Source organism: Drosophila grimshawi, unplaced genomic scaffold (genome assembly GCF_018153295.1).
Source record: "Drosophila grimshawi isolate 15287-2541.00 unplaced genomic scaffold, ASM1815329v1 contig_848, whole genome shotgun sequence".
In the NCBI taxonomy this organism is placed as follows: Eukaryota; Metazoa; Arthropoda; class Insecta; order Diptera; family Drosophilidae; genus Drosophila; species Drosophila grimshawi.
The window spans coordinates 22,611,808-22,628,591 of record NW_025063692.1 but is presented as its reverse complement, the minus strand read 5'-3'; the positions used below and the strand labels follow the sequence as shown (position 1 = coordinate 22,628,591).

At 36.7% G+C, this 16,784-nt stretch overlaps 1 protein-coding gene across 4 annotated transcripts; it reads left to right on the top strand.

Annotated features, from left to right (window-relative positions):
• The first annotated feature begins 1,414 nt into the window (after positions 1–1,414).
• Positions 1,415–16,297, top strand: LOC6565429. Of its 4 annotated transcripts, none has more exons than XM_032737840.2 (6): positions 1,415–1,824; positions 10,741–10,877; positions 11,093–11,587; positions 11,672–11,801; positions 12,338–12,487; positions 15,086–16,297. In XM_032737840.2, the coding sequence occupies exons 1-6, from the start codon at positions 1,761–1,763 to the stop codon at positions 15,337–15,339; spliced, it is 1,230 nt and encodes a 409-aa protein (XP_032593731.1). In that variant the 5' UTR covers positions 1,415–1,760; the 3' UTR covers positions 15,340–16,297. The 4 variants fall into 4 exon arrangements, with proteins under 4 accessions (XP_032593731.1, XP_043072254.1, XP_001991184.1 ...); XM_043216319.1 differs by having other exon boundaries at positions 15,150–15,349; XM_001991148.3 differs by lacking the exon at positions 12,338–12,487 and having other exon boundaries at positions 15,086–15,911.
• The last annotated feature ends 487 nt before the right edge of the window (positions 16,298–16,784 follow it).

Sequence of the window (16,784 nt, the reverse complement as noted above, 5' to 3'; positions counted from 1 at the left end):
CTTATAATTTTTTTTTTATATATAATTTGATTGTTTAATAAATCACAATTAATATTCCTATATTTGCTTAATAGTAAATTATACACTCAGTCATTAACAGACTTAACAGAGAGAAATCCAAACATTGAAAATACTTTATTTACAAATAGAAAAATACTACTTACATATATGCATATGTATACTTATATATATTTATATATACATATACATACGAATAGGTTTATATCTATATATGTATTTAAGGTTGAAAATGTGAAAAGCAAAATCTGAGGGTTTTTTTAATGGAGATCATGTTTACTTAACCACAGATTTTGTTTTATCTAATTTGTTTATTTATTGATAATAATTATGTGTATATCTTAAATTAAATGATTAGATAATTAGATAAATTTGTCTGCAGACGCATAATAAAACAAAAGTGCAACTTAATACAAAAAACAAGAGTAAAACTAAAAATCTTTTCTTTAATGTTTTTATTCCTACTTTCGAACAAATATACAGAAATAATTCTTGGGAGATTTTTGTTTTCGCATAGATATTAGAGCTATTGACAACCTGTCTCTGAGGGTAAAACTATAATTCTTCTACTTATATCGATATTCAATTTGATATATTTTTCAGCATCAACTGTAAAATATGTGCTTATTTCGAGCCATTTATTGTCTTGTGCTTTCATTTTGATTAAATGTTTGCTTGCAGTTCTTATAATATATATGTGATTATTGGTGGCCAGGGTAAGTGGTGCTATTGAGCCACGAAACACGTCAAAAAAATCAGTCGATAACTTTCGTATACATCTGAAGGTTAAAGATTTGCAGAACTTTTGGACTCAGATCTAGCACGCGATGTTTGCGAATGTTGACCACAACAACAACAATAACAATAACATCAATAAAATCAACAGCAACAAAATCTATAACCCAAATGATTTGACTCCACCTTGGGCAAGTCGTGCCACCCACATTATTTGTGTCCTTTGCGTAGCTAGCAGCATGCGCGTGAGTGGCAATAGGGAGAGCGGACTAAAAGGACTCCAGCACCAGCACCAGCAGAAACACCAACACCAACACCCACACATTCCCATATCCATATTCACATTCGCATTCGCATTTGGCGATGGGTCAAACACGAAGCTGAAGTCGTAACCACGACGCTAAGCAGCAGTTTAGTCGAGCAACGTATCTCGAACGCAACGGACGCCCGTGCCGCGCAAGCAAAAAGAACAAGCAACGCCAACACCAACACCAACAACACCAAAAGCAATAGCAATAGCCACAACTAAAAACAGCATTAATAATAATAACAACGACAATCTATCCACAACACCGAAGCCCAGTGTGAACGCATTGAAAGGCCCGAAAGATACACGAACGTTTTTTGTTGTTCCTTTTTTTTTTTTTGGTTGATGTTTTCTTTATTTTGGCATTTGTTTAATTGATTCAATGCCTTTTTTTTATTGTGGTGTGCTGCACGTTAGAATCGCCCAGTGACGAAGTTAAAGTTACGTCAAAAGGAGGCACCAGTGAGGCGACAATAACAACAATAGCAACGAGAACAAGCGTAGAATAGCGTTTAGCCGTGTGGCAGTCTTTGGCGCCTCGTCTCCCCGCCCCTCGTTTTTGTCACGAGTTACCATTTGTTATACTTGTTTTTGTTATTTTGTTTTTACTTACTTTCGCTTTTCATATTACCCATTGCTGATTTCCAGCCGGCATCGGCAAGGCCAACAACAACGCTTATGTAAAGTGTAATATGGAAGCATGTCTTCCACATCCAGCTACGTGCTAGCGCTGTCATCGTTCAATTTATTATTGTTCACCCAAGGTAAGTTAATCCTAAAGTGATACGGAATAATACTACGCACAACATATGCCGCGCTCTTTGTCGCTACTTTACATAATCTGCCTGCAGCAAACGGCAAAGAGCAAATAAACAAACTGACAAAGCCTCTGCCTTCGAATCGATCAAATATTCCATAGAAATTTCACAATTGTTGCTCATACGCCGTGTCAGGCAGGCAGCTCTAAGACATGCCGTGAATACGTGTCGTTACACTCAGTTGCAATTTTTACCCTCCTCGGCTTTCATAATTAATAATTTGTTATAAGTTTGGGCCCCTCGGCACATATGGGCTTCCTGTGAGAACCTAACCCAATTCGACGGGTTGGCCAAAAGCAATTAATTTTGCTTGAGCACCAAACATATTTAAAGTATTTTCATACATCCTTACTTACCTTACGCCATGGGAGTCGTAAATCTTGGATAACATTTCCTCTGTCTAGGAATACTTCGAATAAAAAAGGAATATATGATAAATTAATTCTTAAGCTGGTATCAATATGGTATCTATTGCAGAAAAGTTTAACAAATTGGCAGCTATAAATTGAATTTCATGCTTAAGCACTTATTGCAATGAAATTTTGTATTTATTGAAATTAATAAATAAATGGCAAACATTGACTAAGAGCCGGACAACTTTATAATCACAGCTGAAACATTTTTTGGTTTTGTAATTTTAGCTAAACAAATTTACGACGCTTTCCATAGAGAATATTCAACTACCAGATGCCTTATACACAGTTCTAAATTTTCTAAATATTTTTGTACTCTGTTAGAGTCAGGTAAAGTGCTAAAATTGAGTTGCTACAGAGAGTATTCAGAGTATGCCAGGTTCTCACTGGAATTGGAATTGCCGACATTGCCTTGCCCAAATGTTTGCAGCATAGCTTGTCAGTCGAAATTTATTGGGTTGCAAAGTAGTAAATACTAAGTAACTAACCAATTCGGTGTATAACAGATGCACAAAATACATATAGTAAATTATTCGAATTTTTAAAGAGGTTATTTTCAATCTAAATTGTCGTTGAATTAACTTAAATCTAACGGCATTGTGCAAGCTATTGGAGACTTGACGTGTAGTTGGTTTTGTTATTGCTGTTGCTGTTGCTGTTGCTATTGTTCGATGGTAAATCTGGACTGACTAAATAAACGATACACTCTAAACTGCTACTTGTACCTGCTTGCTGTTTATTTTACTCCAAGCCACCTCGATTTGCATGTAAATTACGTATTAACCTTTGACTCCATACCGTGCAGCACATTTTGGTCCGTCCTAGTGTAGCTGCTAGTATGGGGAATGCAACAACTGGGACGTGTGGGCGAGGCAGTGTAATAGTAATTGACATAATACTATTATTCTCCGATTGCTATCTGAAACGATTTTTGTTGGCTTCCCTTCGCGGTCATCTGGTGGCCTATGCGTTTACTTTTAATTAAAAAGTTTTTGGACAGCCAACAGTGATAACAAAAACCGCGTCTAGTCCAGAATGAGTGTGGAAATTCAATTTCGACAGCTCTGCGAATGTTTGCTTTTGATTTGGAACTTAAACAGTAGCAGCCACAATTAATTAGTGTGCATATGAGCTCGCCATTTCCAAAGTTTTAGCTCAATGACAGCAGGTAGACAGTTGGCGATGCACGTCAAATATGTAACTAAAATGAGTAGCAAAGTTAAAAGCAACCTTATAGAGTAGTATATAAATTATAATTTCTTAGCTGAAGGATAATATATTAATAAAAATACATTACTTGCATGTAAAATCAAAAATACTTCATCAATATATTTCTTTACTTATTTTTATTATTGTCAAAATGATGTAAAAGAATTACACAATTGTATGTAATTGTTCGAAATCCTTCTCATTTATAAGTTGAAGTGATATTTGTAACTAAAATGTTTTTATCGATCTCATATCATATATATAAACATGTGAATATGTTTAAAGGTCATATTTCATAACTTTACTCAATTTGCAATTTGCAAAGTGCAATTCTTTTTATGGATGTTCATTGTTGCTTGCGATTTTGTAGCTCTTCAAACTCTATGCACATTCTAAAATTTATGATCAAAGCTGCCAGCTGATGTCCTTTTTTAGTCATGTCAAATAAAGTTTGTTGGCTGGTTGCAATGGTCTTTCAATTGTGGTCCTTTGTATGATTTATGCATGAACGTTGTAAATGCCAGTTTGAGAACAACCATTGCATCCCGCTTAGAACAATAGGACGACAAACAGCCAGAGCCAGGCGCATCAACCCCAACTGCATTGTGCATTAGAGTTAACTCAGCTGTCATACAGCTAAGCTATTGTGCGATTGTTTGAGGCAGCTATCTGCCTGCCTGATTTGGGTTGGTTTTAGGGGCAGACGATTCTGCCCTGACCTTTGTCTAGTTAGTTGGCGATGGTTAGTTTCGATGCTTGGTTGAGAGCCTGTCGACTTGTTTCGAGATGCGCTCATATTCTTCACAAAGACCGCACCTGCACGGAAGGGGCATGCAGCAAAACAAAGGGTAATTAGGACTTAACCCTTACAAGCAATCAAGAACAACAGCCGGTACTATTTTCGCTCGTCTATTTTTGTTCTAAAGCCACTGGTGCCAAATTTCAGTGTCAAGCTCAAAAGGTGAGGCATCCGAAAGCTGGCACTCTTTGTTCTTTATATAAATACACTCTCACACGTGACGACACATCGCCTGCCACGGGTCGTATGTGGGACTTTTGATTTTGCATTGATTTTCCATTCGACGCAAGGTTATGAATTTCCCGCGTTGTAGGTGTAGTTGTTGTTATTGTTCTTATTGTTCTTATACACTGTATATCCGTTAATCACATCATACAACAGCAAAGCGTATTCAAAGCAGCGACAAAGACATTACTTTACTATGCTGTGCGGGTCACTTTGGAGCTAAACGAAGATAAGTTTTATATTTGATATATCCCCAAATGAATCTTATCGATTTTAAGGAAACTTGCCGTTTTGAAAATATTATATAATAACCCATAAGCGCTGCTTGAACGTGAGTTTTTGTCACGGCAATGCAATATTTGTTAATCGAGCTCTCTCGACTAGAGCATTCTTTCTTATTGAAGTTACTCACGCGAACACAATAAGCAACGGACTCTTGACTAGGTTATACATGAATCTTTGGGATTAATATATTTGTTTGGCATATTAAGACATTATCAATAATTTTGAACTCCAACTGCTTCAGTCAAGCGCATTTTATTATTATTATATTACATTAAAAATTTCGACATAAATCAAATTTTCATAAATATAAATTTGTATTTGTATTTATAAGAAAACGAATATGTCTTTAGCCAAAACCAGGTCAAGTGTTTTTTATTTTATACTGTATAGTTTCTCGAATCCTGTCGGACGAACTCTATGAAGAAGCCAGCGAAAGACAAATTTAAATTATAAATTATATGGGTCACCCAGCAATTAACGATTGTAAGAATACATTTTAGTTTTTTATGAGATCATGCTCTTATCTGGATATGGATATTTCACTGGAATTGCACATAATCCAGTAGTTCCGCTAGTTTGAAGCAATTCAGCAACTTTTTAACCATAACATCTCATATACGACCCTCGCAACATGCAACATCAAATGTTTGGTTAAAACACAGCAAGCAGCACAAACAAGGCTTAAATGAGAATTGACGTCCATCCACAGTCAGAGCAAGCACCCTTTTTTCGCTTTCTTTTTCCATCTGCATCAGCAGCTCCATCTGCTTCCATGGCAATTTGGCATCCGGACAACGAGCAAGTGGTTCCGGATTAGCCGCTGCTCTGACCTCGTTGTTCCCAGCAACGACTTGCACGTTAGCTAATTATGAATTTTAATTAATTCTGGGATAAGATTAGAATTACCAAGTGCTTGGCAAACGTGTCTGTTTTACTTTATTTTTTTTTATTATTGCTTGCTGTTATTGTTATTTGCAGCCAATTTTGCTGACTGGGCACAATGCAATGTGGCACCAACAAGTCTTCTTGAGTCAGAAACTTTAACACTTTATTACTTCAGACAACGCCTCAGGAATATTTTTCTTAAGCTATTGTATTTAGTTTGAGAGAACAACAAGTGATTTCCAGTTGTTTGTAGAAAAGCATGCTGCATTTCTATAAACTAAAACGACTTGTGCGTCATAATAAATACATATATATTGTTATCATTGTATTTTCCTGTAGATACATATATTAATGTTTATACTCTGCACATATACAATTGGTTCAGTAGTGTATGATATAGCAAAGGCAATAGTTAGTATTTCCAAGTGTAAAACGTTTTTATTTGCTCATTTTGCGGGTTTGTTGCAACTTGCAACAGTCTTCAAATTGAATTGGCAAACTAGCTTTAAAGTTCTTACCAGTTTGTATACTTGTATACAGGGTATCACTTGTCCGCCACTGACTATAGTTTTATCGCTTGCTTTACCTGCAATACAAGCAAAATGCTTGTCAATTGGGTAACAACATTGTGGCCACCAAATGCAAGTGGACTCCGTGCCCAACAGCCGTTGAAAAACGTCGAATCGACCGGCATGGACACGGTTGAATTCCAAGGAGAGCGAAATGAAATACAACGGGAAATACAATCAATCTTTGGCACGCCGACGATAACATGCCCTTGCATAACAAAGTCCATTTTAAATTTGTTATAATTTTTTATTTAATTATTGTTATTAATTAAGGAAAACCGAAACGCTTGGAAGTGTTTAACAATTTTTTTTTGCAAAAGATAAATAACTCATATCGCGTGAGTTTCGTCGTTACATATCTCACTACAAGATGGCAACATCCAGTTCAAGTGTATATAAAAGAAAAATAATTTCTCCCACTTTCTTCCATTTCATGGGGCTGCGCCCACGACGACATTCATTCAGCATTCCGCAGCGCTACAAAATACCCTGGAACTACTCGTCATACAATTTTGATTGTATGTAGCACAACGTGATGAAAGTTTCACAGTTAACTTTCGAATTAACATACTTATATATTTATTTGAGACGTACAGATTTAACGTAATCAGTTGTATTTAAACTGCGTCGCAGTTAGCTTTGCATGCACTTCAAACAATACTTTGTTACAGGGTGTCTTAAAATCGTAACTACATTGTTTTTTTTTTTGCAATGATGAAATGTATTGGCAAACGTTTTTTACTTTGGTTCTTTAAGCCTACCATTTCATTTTAATGGGACTGCCCCCTCCCTCCCCCAAAGGAAAAGAACCTCAACCTCATATGAATAATTTGTGGTTTCAACTGTATTAAGCAGAGGTAAAAAGTGAACTTGAGTCGTTTTTAACCTGACTGCAACCTTGGCTTATACACATGTTCATCACTCATCTGATCTAAAAAGTCAAATATAAAATGATCATTACGACTTTTAATTGAAATAAAATAATAAACAGGCTCGTTGCCAAAATTTGTATGTTCCTATCGCGATTCATATGTACTTGAGCGCTCAAGAATCTTAACTACACCTTTCGCCATTTGGGTATCGACCTCAGTTTATTTTAATACGAATTCTAATCCAAGCATCTTCTGCTGTGGTTGAAGCACAGTCGAAAACCCCAAAGGGAGCTAATTAAACAACACACACATACACAACTAATGGACGCACATTGGCACATTGGTTTGACTAAGTGGCTGGAGTGGTGAAGTGTGTGAGTGAAAGTGAAAGTGAAACTGCAATTGTAATTGACGCACGCTAAAATCAATTAAGTGACGTCAGCAACAGACCGGTATACAGTTTGCATTGCATACTTCTCAGCTGCACATTACATAATTGCATGTTTGCACAGTGTACACTGTACACGGACACTTACACACGCACACATACAAATTCAGATGTGTAGTTACAGCTTTACATCAGTTGCCTTATCTGACACTAAGCCGTGTGCTCAGTTTCTGCTACATAGCTTGCCACAAGCTTTACTTCGGTGTGACACACATCCCGAATTTGACATTCCTGTTGATGGCAAGTTCGCAACTGTTGGGCCACTGTGCGCCTGCTTATTATTATGCTTGCATGCACTGATAATCTTTACTGATTGGAGCGGACCCAGAGCAGGGTACTGTAATTGTGTCATGGAGTGTGAAACGAAGCATTGTTTTAGATCAGCATTTCTGGGCGAGTCAGAAGTGTGGAACATGTCCTATTGCTTTTGTTGCACTCAGTATGTATGTATGCCTAAGTCCATGGACTTAAAACTTGGAACTCATGCTCATCTATGCCTGTCTCAGACAAATTTGTTAGAATTGTGGGGTTTGAGATCGATAATATCGAAAACTTCAAATCGATAAAACCACATATTTTCCACAATTCTAAAGTTAGATTCGCTAAATTTGGTTGTTTTCATTAAATTTGGAAGATGCTACACAAATAATAACTTCAAAAATCCATTAAAAAAATTGTATAGTCACATCCGCTCCCACCCTTAAAAGTTCTATAACTCCAAGTATTACTGTGGTAGAGCTATCAAGCTTGTAATATAGATTACTGAGAATCTCTTCCTAAGATTGCTCAGAATATTTCTTGGCTATGCCCAACACAGCCCTCATAAATCACGAATTCGGATATCTGCCACATATAAATTGAAAGTTCTTAGCCACTTGCTAACATATGTGGAATAGCGATTGGATGAATATAATAAACGGGCAGCTGGGTAAAAGTACAAATTGGGTCAGAGATGTCTTTTTAATGTGTTTGGGGTATAAATGGTCCCAATCCACTTTTTTTTTTTTGTGATGCTATCGATATGAGTTGTGGTGGAAAATGTATAAAATGCTGCGTGTCGCAGTTCTGAAAAATGACAGTTTCATATGCGAGCAGATTGCAAAAGACAAGTTTCTTTTTTAATTAAATATATATTTAAACTTCCGACAGCATGTTGCAGTTGTATGCATTTTTGCTGCTATTGATTTTGCTTTGGCCAATACTAACTATAGTACATATAGCGTGATGTAGTTTTTTTTTATCGATTGCTCTGTATAAAGTTTCACAACCACATTGCTTATATATTATTTTTGGTTTATTCCCACAGTGAGAAAGAGCCGCGGTGTACGAAAAAAAAGGTTCATTATTTTTTCGGCCCTAAGCAAAACAAAGATAAATTTTCGAATTTTTCAAAGAAATATTGCAAACAGAGTATGTCGCAGATTGAATTTCTTTGTTCTACGGGACACTCGTGGTTAGGTAGCCATCCGTACTATCTATCTAGATAATTCTCACGAACTTGGCTTCAACCCATGAAATTGCTTAGCTGGACAAACTGAAGAAATATGACCATGGTTTCAATGATGAAGAGAAACATCTGCAAGAAGAGAATATGGTGAAATGAATACTTCTTAATTGAAGCGACTTCGCCTCCGATAGAGCCTACCCCAGCCATTGTCTTCAGATTCAGTTGATAGATGCCGCATACTGCGAACTGGACGGTATTCTGCATAATCTGGAGTGAGAACTCATCGACTTGGTTGCGTGTTGCGGTTCTCCGGGATGTTATCTGCCGTAGAAGCTGCTGTGACTGCAGACAAATGAGATTCGGTTAGTGAGGGCATACTTGGACAACTTACGCGCTGGATGGAGTTATGGCAGACGGCGCACAGTATCCAAATTTTTGTTACTGTGGGCAGCATGACGTTAAACGTCTGCCAGATCAGGAGCCAAGTAACCTTTGTGGCATCCAGCTGCCACAATATAATATACGCATAGAACACCACAATGAAGTCGCCAATGCAGAGTATGTTCATCATCAGCACAGAGAATCCATACAAATGGGATAAGCGGCGGGCCAGCTGCACAATATGGGCATATGAAGCTCGCAGCTCCAGATCGGTTCGGCGTCCATTAGCCACCTGCTGCTGTAGCTTCAATAGTAGAGTATCCAGGCGCACCACCAGCAATGTCACCTGCAGATAACGCGCCCGCACCGCCTGCGTGGTGAGCAGGTTTCGCAAATTGGTCAACAGCTGAATGCGCTGACCCTGCACCGAGTTGACAATGACCAGAGCAAGGGCTGTACCCGTAACGGTGCACTCAAGTGCCACATGGAGGCGCACATTGATCAGAGCGCCGGCATGTCTCACGGGCGGCAACTCGGCCAACAGTCGCCGCTCTCGATTGCGCAAGAGGAGGGTTTGCGACACCATCAGCATATGGGCCACCAGATAGGCCACATTCATTACATCAATGATCTTGGCAAAGGCATTGAATTGATATCGCTCCTGCTGCTGTTCCTTCAAGTCGTTAATATGCCAGTCATTGCGAAAATAGCGCCAAGACTGCAGCAGCATTTCGCCGAGCACCAGCGCCAGATAGGCAGTAAGCCGCCGTTGAACCGATCGCTTCTGTGCACTGCAGCTGAGCGCCAGTCCCCGAAAGTAGACGGACAGGAAATGATCCGTCCGGTTCACCATGATCCACTTGACTAAACGCTCTTTGTCCAGTTTCACGGGCCAAAAACACATGGTTGTGTGTTGACTATATCAAGTCAATCAATCGTAGTGCGCCTAATGATTGCGTTTGCTGATTGAAGCATTTTAATTGCATTCAATCGAGGCAACGCCATCGTTGCATATTTACTGGTCGACTGTGTAATACCGTGTAGGAACTGGGACTAATAACTTGTGATAAATATATAATATTCTACATACACGTATACCTAATTTATTAAGTTCCTTTTTTTTTTGTATATGTTTACTATTCGACTGTCTAAGAACTTTCACTAAATCTTACTAAATGCTGAAAGATACGTATACGTAATTTATTGAGGATTTTTTGTTGAGTACTTATACTCAGACTGTTTTCGTTGTAAATAGTTAAGCTAAGCACCTTGAACCGATAATATTAGCCTACATCTGAATGAATTTTGTAAATACTTTATATATTGCAGTGCTAACGGTGCTCAGTATCACAATCAAGTACAACGAATACGCGACGGATAAGGGCGGTAATGTCAGCATACCATGTATAGCAGAGGGCAGTATAATGTGGGTTAAGGAACACGGCAGTAATAGCACCATTATTCAGGTATGCAAATATACAAAAAAACAAAAAATTGCATTTTAACAAAGCAAAGCATTTGTTGGCAAATGGATGTTGCGCAGTAAGCCCATTCCTATTTTCAGACTAAATTGGTTAATATTAAAACTAATTAATTGCTTGATTAATTAATTAATTGATTAATTCAACAATGTAAGGAAGGCGTGATAATCGACAGTTTCATGCATTTCCCCCTTTTATAGACTGGGCGTGTGTTGTTGTTGCGCAATGTGAATACTTCGGATAGCGGCATTTATGTGTGCTTTGCGACGCTGCCACTGGCAACAACGAGAACAACATCCATAATAGCGACCACAGTCACAACCACAATACCAGCGACTACCTCACCGCAGCAGCAATCATTGGAAGGGGAACAGCAGGATGAACAGCAGCAGAAGCAGCCAGCCATTCAGGATGAAGTGGAGCAGGTGGAGGAGGAGGAGCGAGCGTATCAGGCTTTTCAACGAATCAAGCTAACGGTGCGCACCACACCTGGCCCGGTGACACAGCTCTATTTTAAGGCGTCCACCATACTGGGCTTTCTCATTTGGCGTTTCAATAAGACTCAATCCGGTGGCTACCCGGTGCGCAGTTTTACCGCTGAATTTCGCAATGTTTCGTATAAAACCCCGCCGGCAAATGCCAGCTTTGAGAACGAGTGGAGTCGCATGGATCCCATTAATATAGCGCCCAACGTGGTGAGTATGGTATAATAGGGCTTCGTACTTAATCTGTACAAAACGAACAATCATTTCCGGTACATAATCACTTCCGGGGCGCAGCGACAAATGGAGGTCTATCGCTTGGCCCCCAACACCACATACGAGTTTCGAATATGGGCCAACAATGAGTTGGGCAGCGGTGAAGTGGTCACCACCAATGTGACAACATTGCCGGAGACCAAGGAAGAGGGTAAGCAGCCAATCAGGAATTCATTTTAATTTCCGTACTACAACTAGAATCTATCAAGAAAATTGCCCAATCGGGCCAGGCAACTAATCCGATAAATATTAATAATAATCCAAATAATAGTTATAGCTAGGCTATACTAAATATTCGATAGTTTTCTTGCTGTCGTATCTATCGTACATCTTTCGTACAAACATCTATGTGTAGTAATTGTTTACTTTTGTCAACTCTACGGCGCGTGCAGGGTTGCCATTCACATATCACATTCATCTCAAGTGCCAACTATGATGTGGTGATAAGGTGATCCCTGTGCCTGATGTGTATTTAGTTATTTATGTATGGTACGGGCATTAGAACTTACTTTATTGTATTATTTGATCGTATTACCTATAGATCTATTTGGTATTGGATTTTCTTTTTTTCGTTTCTCATTTAATATACTTTTTAATGTGTACAATTTGGTCAAGTATTTGTATCTGGTAATTTTGTTGTCATCTCTCTTTTTCTTATCTATCTCAAAACGCTCGACGACCTTGCAGATCTCATACGCCTTATAAAACCCGACTTAGATAATTTCGATCCACGCATTTGGATAGTCGCCGTCAGTATAGTGCTGGGAACACTTGTGATATTAGCCATTGGACTCTGTATTGTGCTCTCTAAGGAGTGCTATCAATCAACGCAAATGGGTACAGCAAATTCACCAACGGCAATAACAATAACAAAATCCAAATCATAATTGACACTAGCAACAGCAAACACAGCGATATATTAACATTCGATGAATTATGATTTGGGTATTAAATCATGTTGTTGTTATTGTTGCCAGAAATTTAGCCGTGAAACGATACGCAAAGATACCAAATAAATGCAACAGCAACATTAACTACAAAATGCTGATGCTGATGCTGTTGCTAATGCAACTTATTGTAGTGCACAAGATGCTAACTATTGTTGTTGTCATTGCATTATCATATAGCCAGTATTGTAAATGCTCAAGATACACACAAATCGAATGCTTTTTAATGGGCCCAATACGCATAACAGTTTTTTTTTTTTTTACAAATTCATGCAATATTTAGTGTGAATAGTGCCCATTAAAAACGTTTTCTTTTATGCATATTGGTTTTATTTGCCCGCTGTTTTTTTGTTGTTCGTTTTTTGTTTTTTATTTACATGATATGCATATATCATTTTGTTGTCGTTGTTGTTGGTGTTGATATATAATTTTAAGTTATGTGTTTAACAACGTTCGTCTGATGCTAATCAACCACAAATTAAGTGAAAAATCAAATAAGAACGTTGCAGTCGGAAACAGCCGACTACGCAGTACTCTGATACCATTGTAATAATACGTAGACAAAAAGCCCCTGAGGTGGCTTGTGGATTGGGCTAAGTGCTTACGCAGTCTTGGTCAGTCCTGTTCAGGAAATTCATTTGCCGACAGTAAATGAGCAGGGAATTACAAAAAAAAAAAATAGAAAAAGAATAATAAACCCTTATTAATCTATGGGTATCAGAGTATAAAAATACAACAAGACCCATTTGCTTTTTAAACGCATACATGTATATATGGAAATATATTTTTGCTTACATATTAAATATCGTCGTGGACTATTTGCTGTCACCAGTTATAGTAAACATCTTTGGCTGCAAAGCACATCCACTTATCAAAGTGTTTGTCGATTCTAATAAGATGACAAAGAATCCGTGTCTCCAGTTTTTTTGGATGTCTTAAGCCATGTGTTTCGCTTGCTTTTTGTAGGTTTGGTTAATCTCATGTATAGTAGATTACCATTTTGATACACCTATGTAAATGGCAAATGACTTTGATGTAAAGTACGATCAATATAGGCTTCTTATTTGCTTAGAAATTCAAAGTTTGTATTGTTTGTTCTTCTTTACCTTTAAAATGTTGGCTATAAAGATAGACAAACTTTGTTGTACCATATGGCAACATGGCTGAAGAAAGCACTTCCAATCATAGTACGTCCTGTTGACAATTTAGTAGTATACAATTTTGACATTAACTTAGCAAAATATGCAAATTTAAGACACCGTCAAGTTTAATAAGATTTAATATAATTTGTAGGATTTTTCACATTATCAGATAGGATAAAGTGCATATATAATAACATATATAGACTTATTTTTAAAATTCCATTCGTAAGATCTTCCTATTTTATCAATCTATATAATTGTTAGGTACAACTGTGATAGGTGGCTCACTTTTAATTCGCACTTAGTAATCATAAGTAGAACTGTACTATGCACAAAACCAATAGTGGAATAGTATTTTAAAGGATATTAAACAACAAACACAAAAAAAGAAGAAGAAATGTAACAGCTTTAAGTGGTGACCAAAAGCAAATGAACAAATAAATTATAAATTCTTTGAAAATGAAGATTAAATACCTATGGGAAACTTGTCAGCTTGTGATAAGATCGGTGATATGATTTATGCTTTCCTGCTTTGTTGCTGTCGTTTCCTTGTTCATGTTAAAATGAATTTGAATGTGTAATAATTATGTACTATTGCTAAATGTTAGATAAACGCTTTATTGATGTTGTAAACTAAATGTAATCAGTTATAAACTATGTATACATAAGAAGTAATTTAATTCCATTTTATGTGCTTTTATTCTGGCACGCATATTTAATGTTTCAAATCCTTATAATGTTAATGAAAGAACAAAAATACATTTACCCGAATATTCTATAGTCTCGTATTATTTTGAGTTATGTGCTTATTGTTAGATACATATATTGTATATGTGCTTGTAATCTTACACACACACACACACACTCACACACACATCCACATCCACAAGAGCAGACAAAGACACAAATTGAGTATACGCAGCATCAGCCGCTCATCAATTAATGAGTGCGCCTATCTGTCACTGTCCATAGATTGTTCTAAGGCTGTAAATAATGTGGCCTTCCCGACTCACACCTTCACACAAATACTCTTACGCACTCTCACTCAATTAACAAACATGTATTAAACAACTTAACAAAATAATGAATCATAAAGGTAATGTAATTGATGTCAAATTAATTCTAATGCAATTTTTTTTGTTCTACTATTTGTCTATTTGTCTATTTATCTAATTTCTTTTCGATTTCTCTATCTTTATCTCTATCTCTATCTCTCTCTCTTTCTCTCTCTCTCTGTCTCTCTCTCTCTTTCTCTCTCTCTCTCTCTCTCTCTCTCCCAATCTGTCTGTTGTATACTTCTACGCTCAATTTCATCGAAATCTATTGTCCCTGTGTGCGGCCTTTAGAACTTCAAGATGGTTGGGACAGCATTGAGCTTATACCGAATATAATACTTAATCCTGGTTTCAGTGAATCCGACGGAGCCAAGAGCGTGCCGCCATTTACGCGCACCGTCATCTTTGGCCACAATGGACAACAATACAATGATGATGATTACGATGAGGATGATGATTACGATGAGGACGTGGAGCCGACAATGGAAAAATTGAAGCGTAAAGTTTCCGTGTTTTTTACAGGTCCCACCATTAAACGTATTTGAAAGTACAAAGTCCAATTTTATGGCTACACATATACAGATCTATTTAGGTTGTTGATTGTGCTACGGTTTAACCCATATACACATATGTTTGTACAATACTATGTAGAGCTTATAATTTGTGCTATAGGCCAATAATTATTTGATTAGGTTTCATTTGCCAAAACACAAGATTTTATATACTACTAAACGCTATTTGAGGTTCGCATTAAAAACGCTTTGGGCAAATCGCATTCAAATATATTTAGTTATTGTTATTATTAGCTTTTGTAAACGATTAGACTTTCTACTTTAAAGTGAGCTTCAAGAAGAACTGAAACTTTAAAATATGGAAACAAATCCCTGGCTAGTTTTGCTAATTTGAAACTTCAATCGATTTTCCATCATAGATAAGCTCACTTTTGTAGATAACCCAGATTACAAATGCTTCATCAAAGTTGACTAAAAACGTTAGCAAACAGTATATCTGACATTAGTTTTCGAAAGAAGTGTCAAACATTTCGAGCTCATATTTTGGTCAGGTTAGAGACGAGACACACACTCACACTCATACATATTAACATGTGTATTTTACATAATAAAATTACAAATATATTGCTGTGATACAAATTCAATTGAAGGACATTGTAAGGATATATTAATATGTACTCGTAAATAGCAAAATCAAATCGAATCAAATCATACACACACAAGCCTTTATGTATTTTAATTAAGTAGCTAATTATTGTTATTTTAAAAGAGCCTTCATCAGAAATTTGCTGAAGAACATTCCCTTTTAGAATATCCAAAGAAATGTAGAAAACCTTGGAAAGTATTGGTTAGTTAGCAATTCCAGTGAAAATAGCAACAACAACAAAAAGAAGAAGAAAAGAAAACGAAATTTAAATTGCTGCTTAAAGCTGCAGTCTCCAGTTTACAATTATGTGTTTTTATATCCCTAAAATAATAATCAAAAACGAAAAATCACAAAAATGATAACAAAACAAACAACTGTGAATGAATTTTATAGTTAAGCAAATATTTTGCACTGTAGCGCGCACCAAAACATACTTATACATACATATATACATATGTGCATACTTTGTTATTGAATACATGATATAATGTAAAAGTTATGATTTCAATATCTATGATTATTAAGAACAAGTTTTTTAAAGTTTTTGAAATGGCGATGCCTTGTGCTTTAGTTTTAATTAAGGGCTACATAATTTACAGGAAGAACCCCAAAAACTCAAATATGATATATATACATATACATATATACAATATACATATTTACTGAGTAGCTTATATAGCTGAAAACAATTAATAAGCAATTGCTTCCACACACACCAAAAAACACACCAAAAAAACACACCAAAAAACACAACCAAGATTAATGAAAAAGAAAACAATAATAAAATTGTTATGATTGACTTGTAGAGTCATGTTCAGTTTAATACCCCACA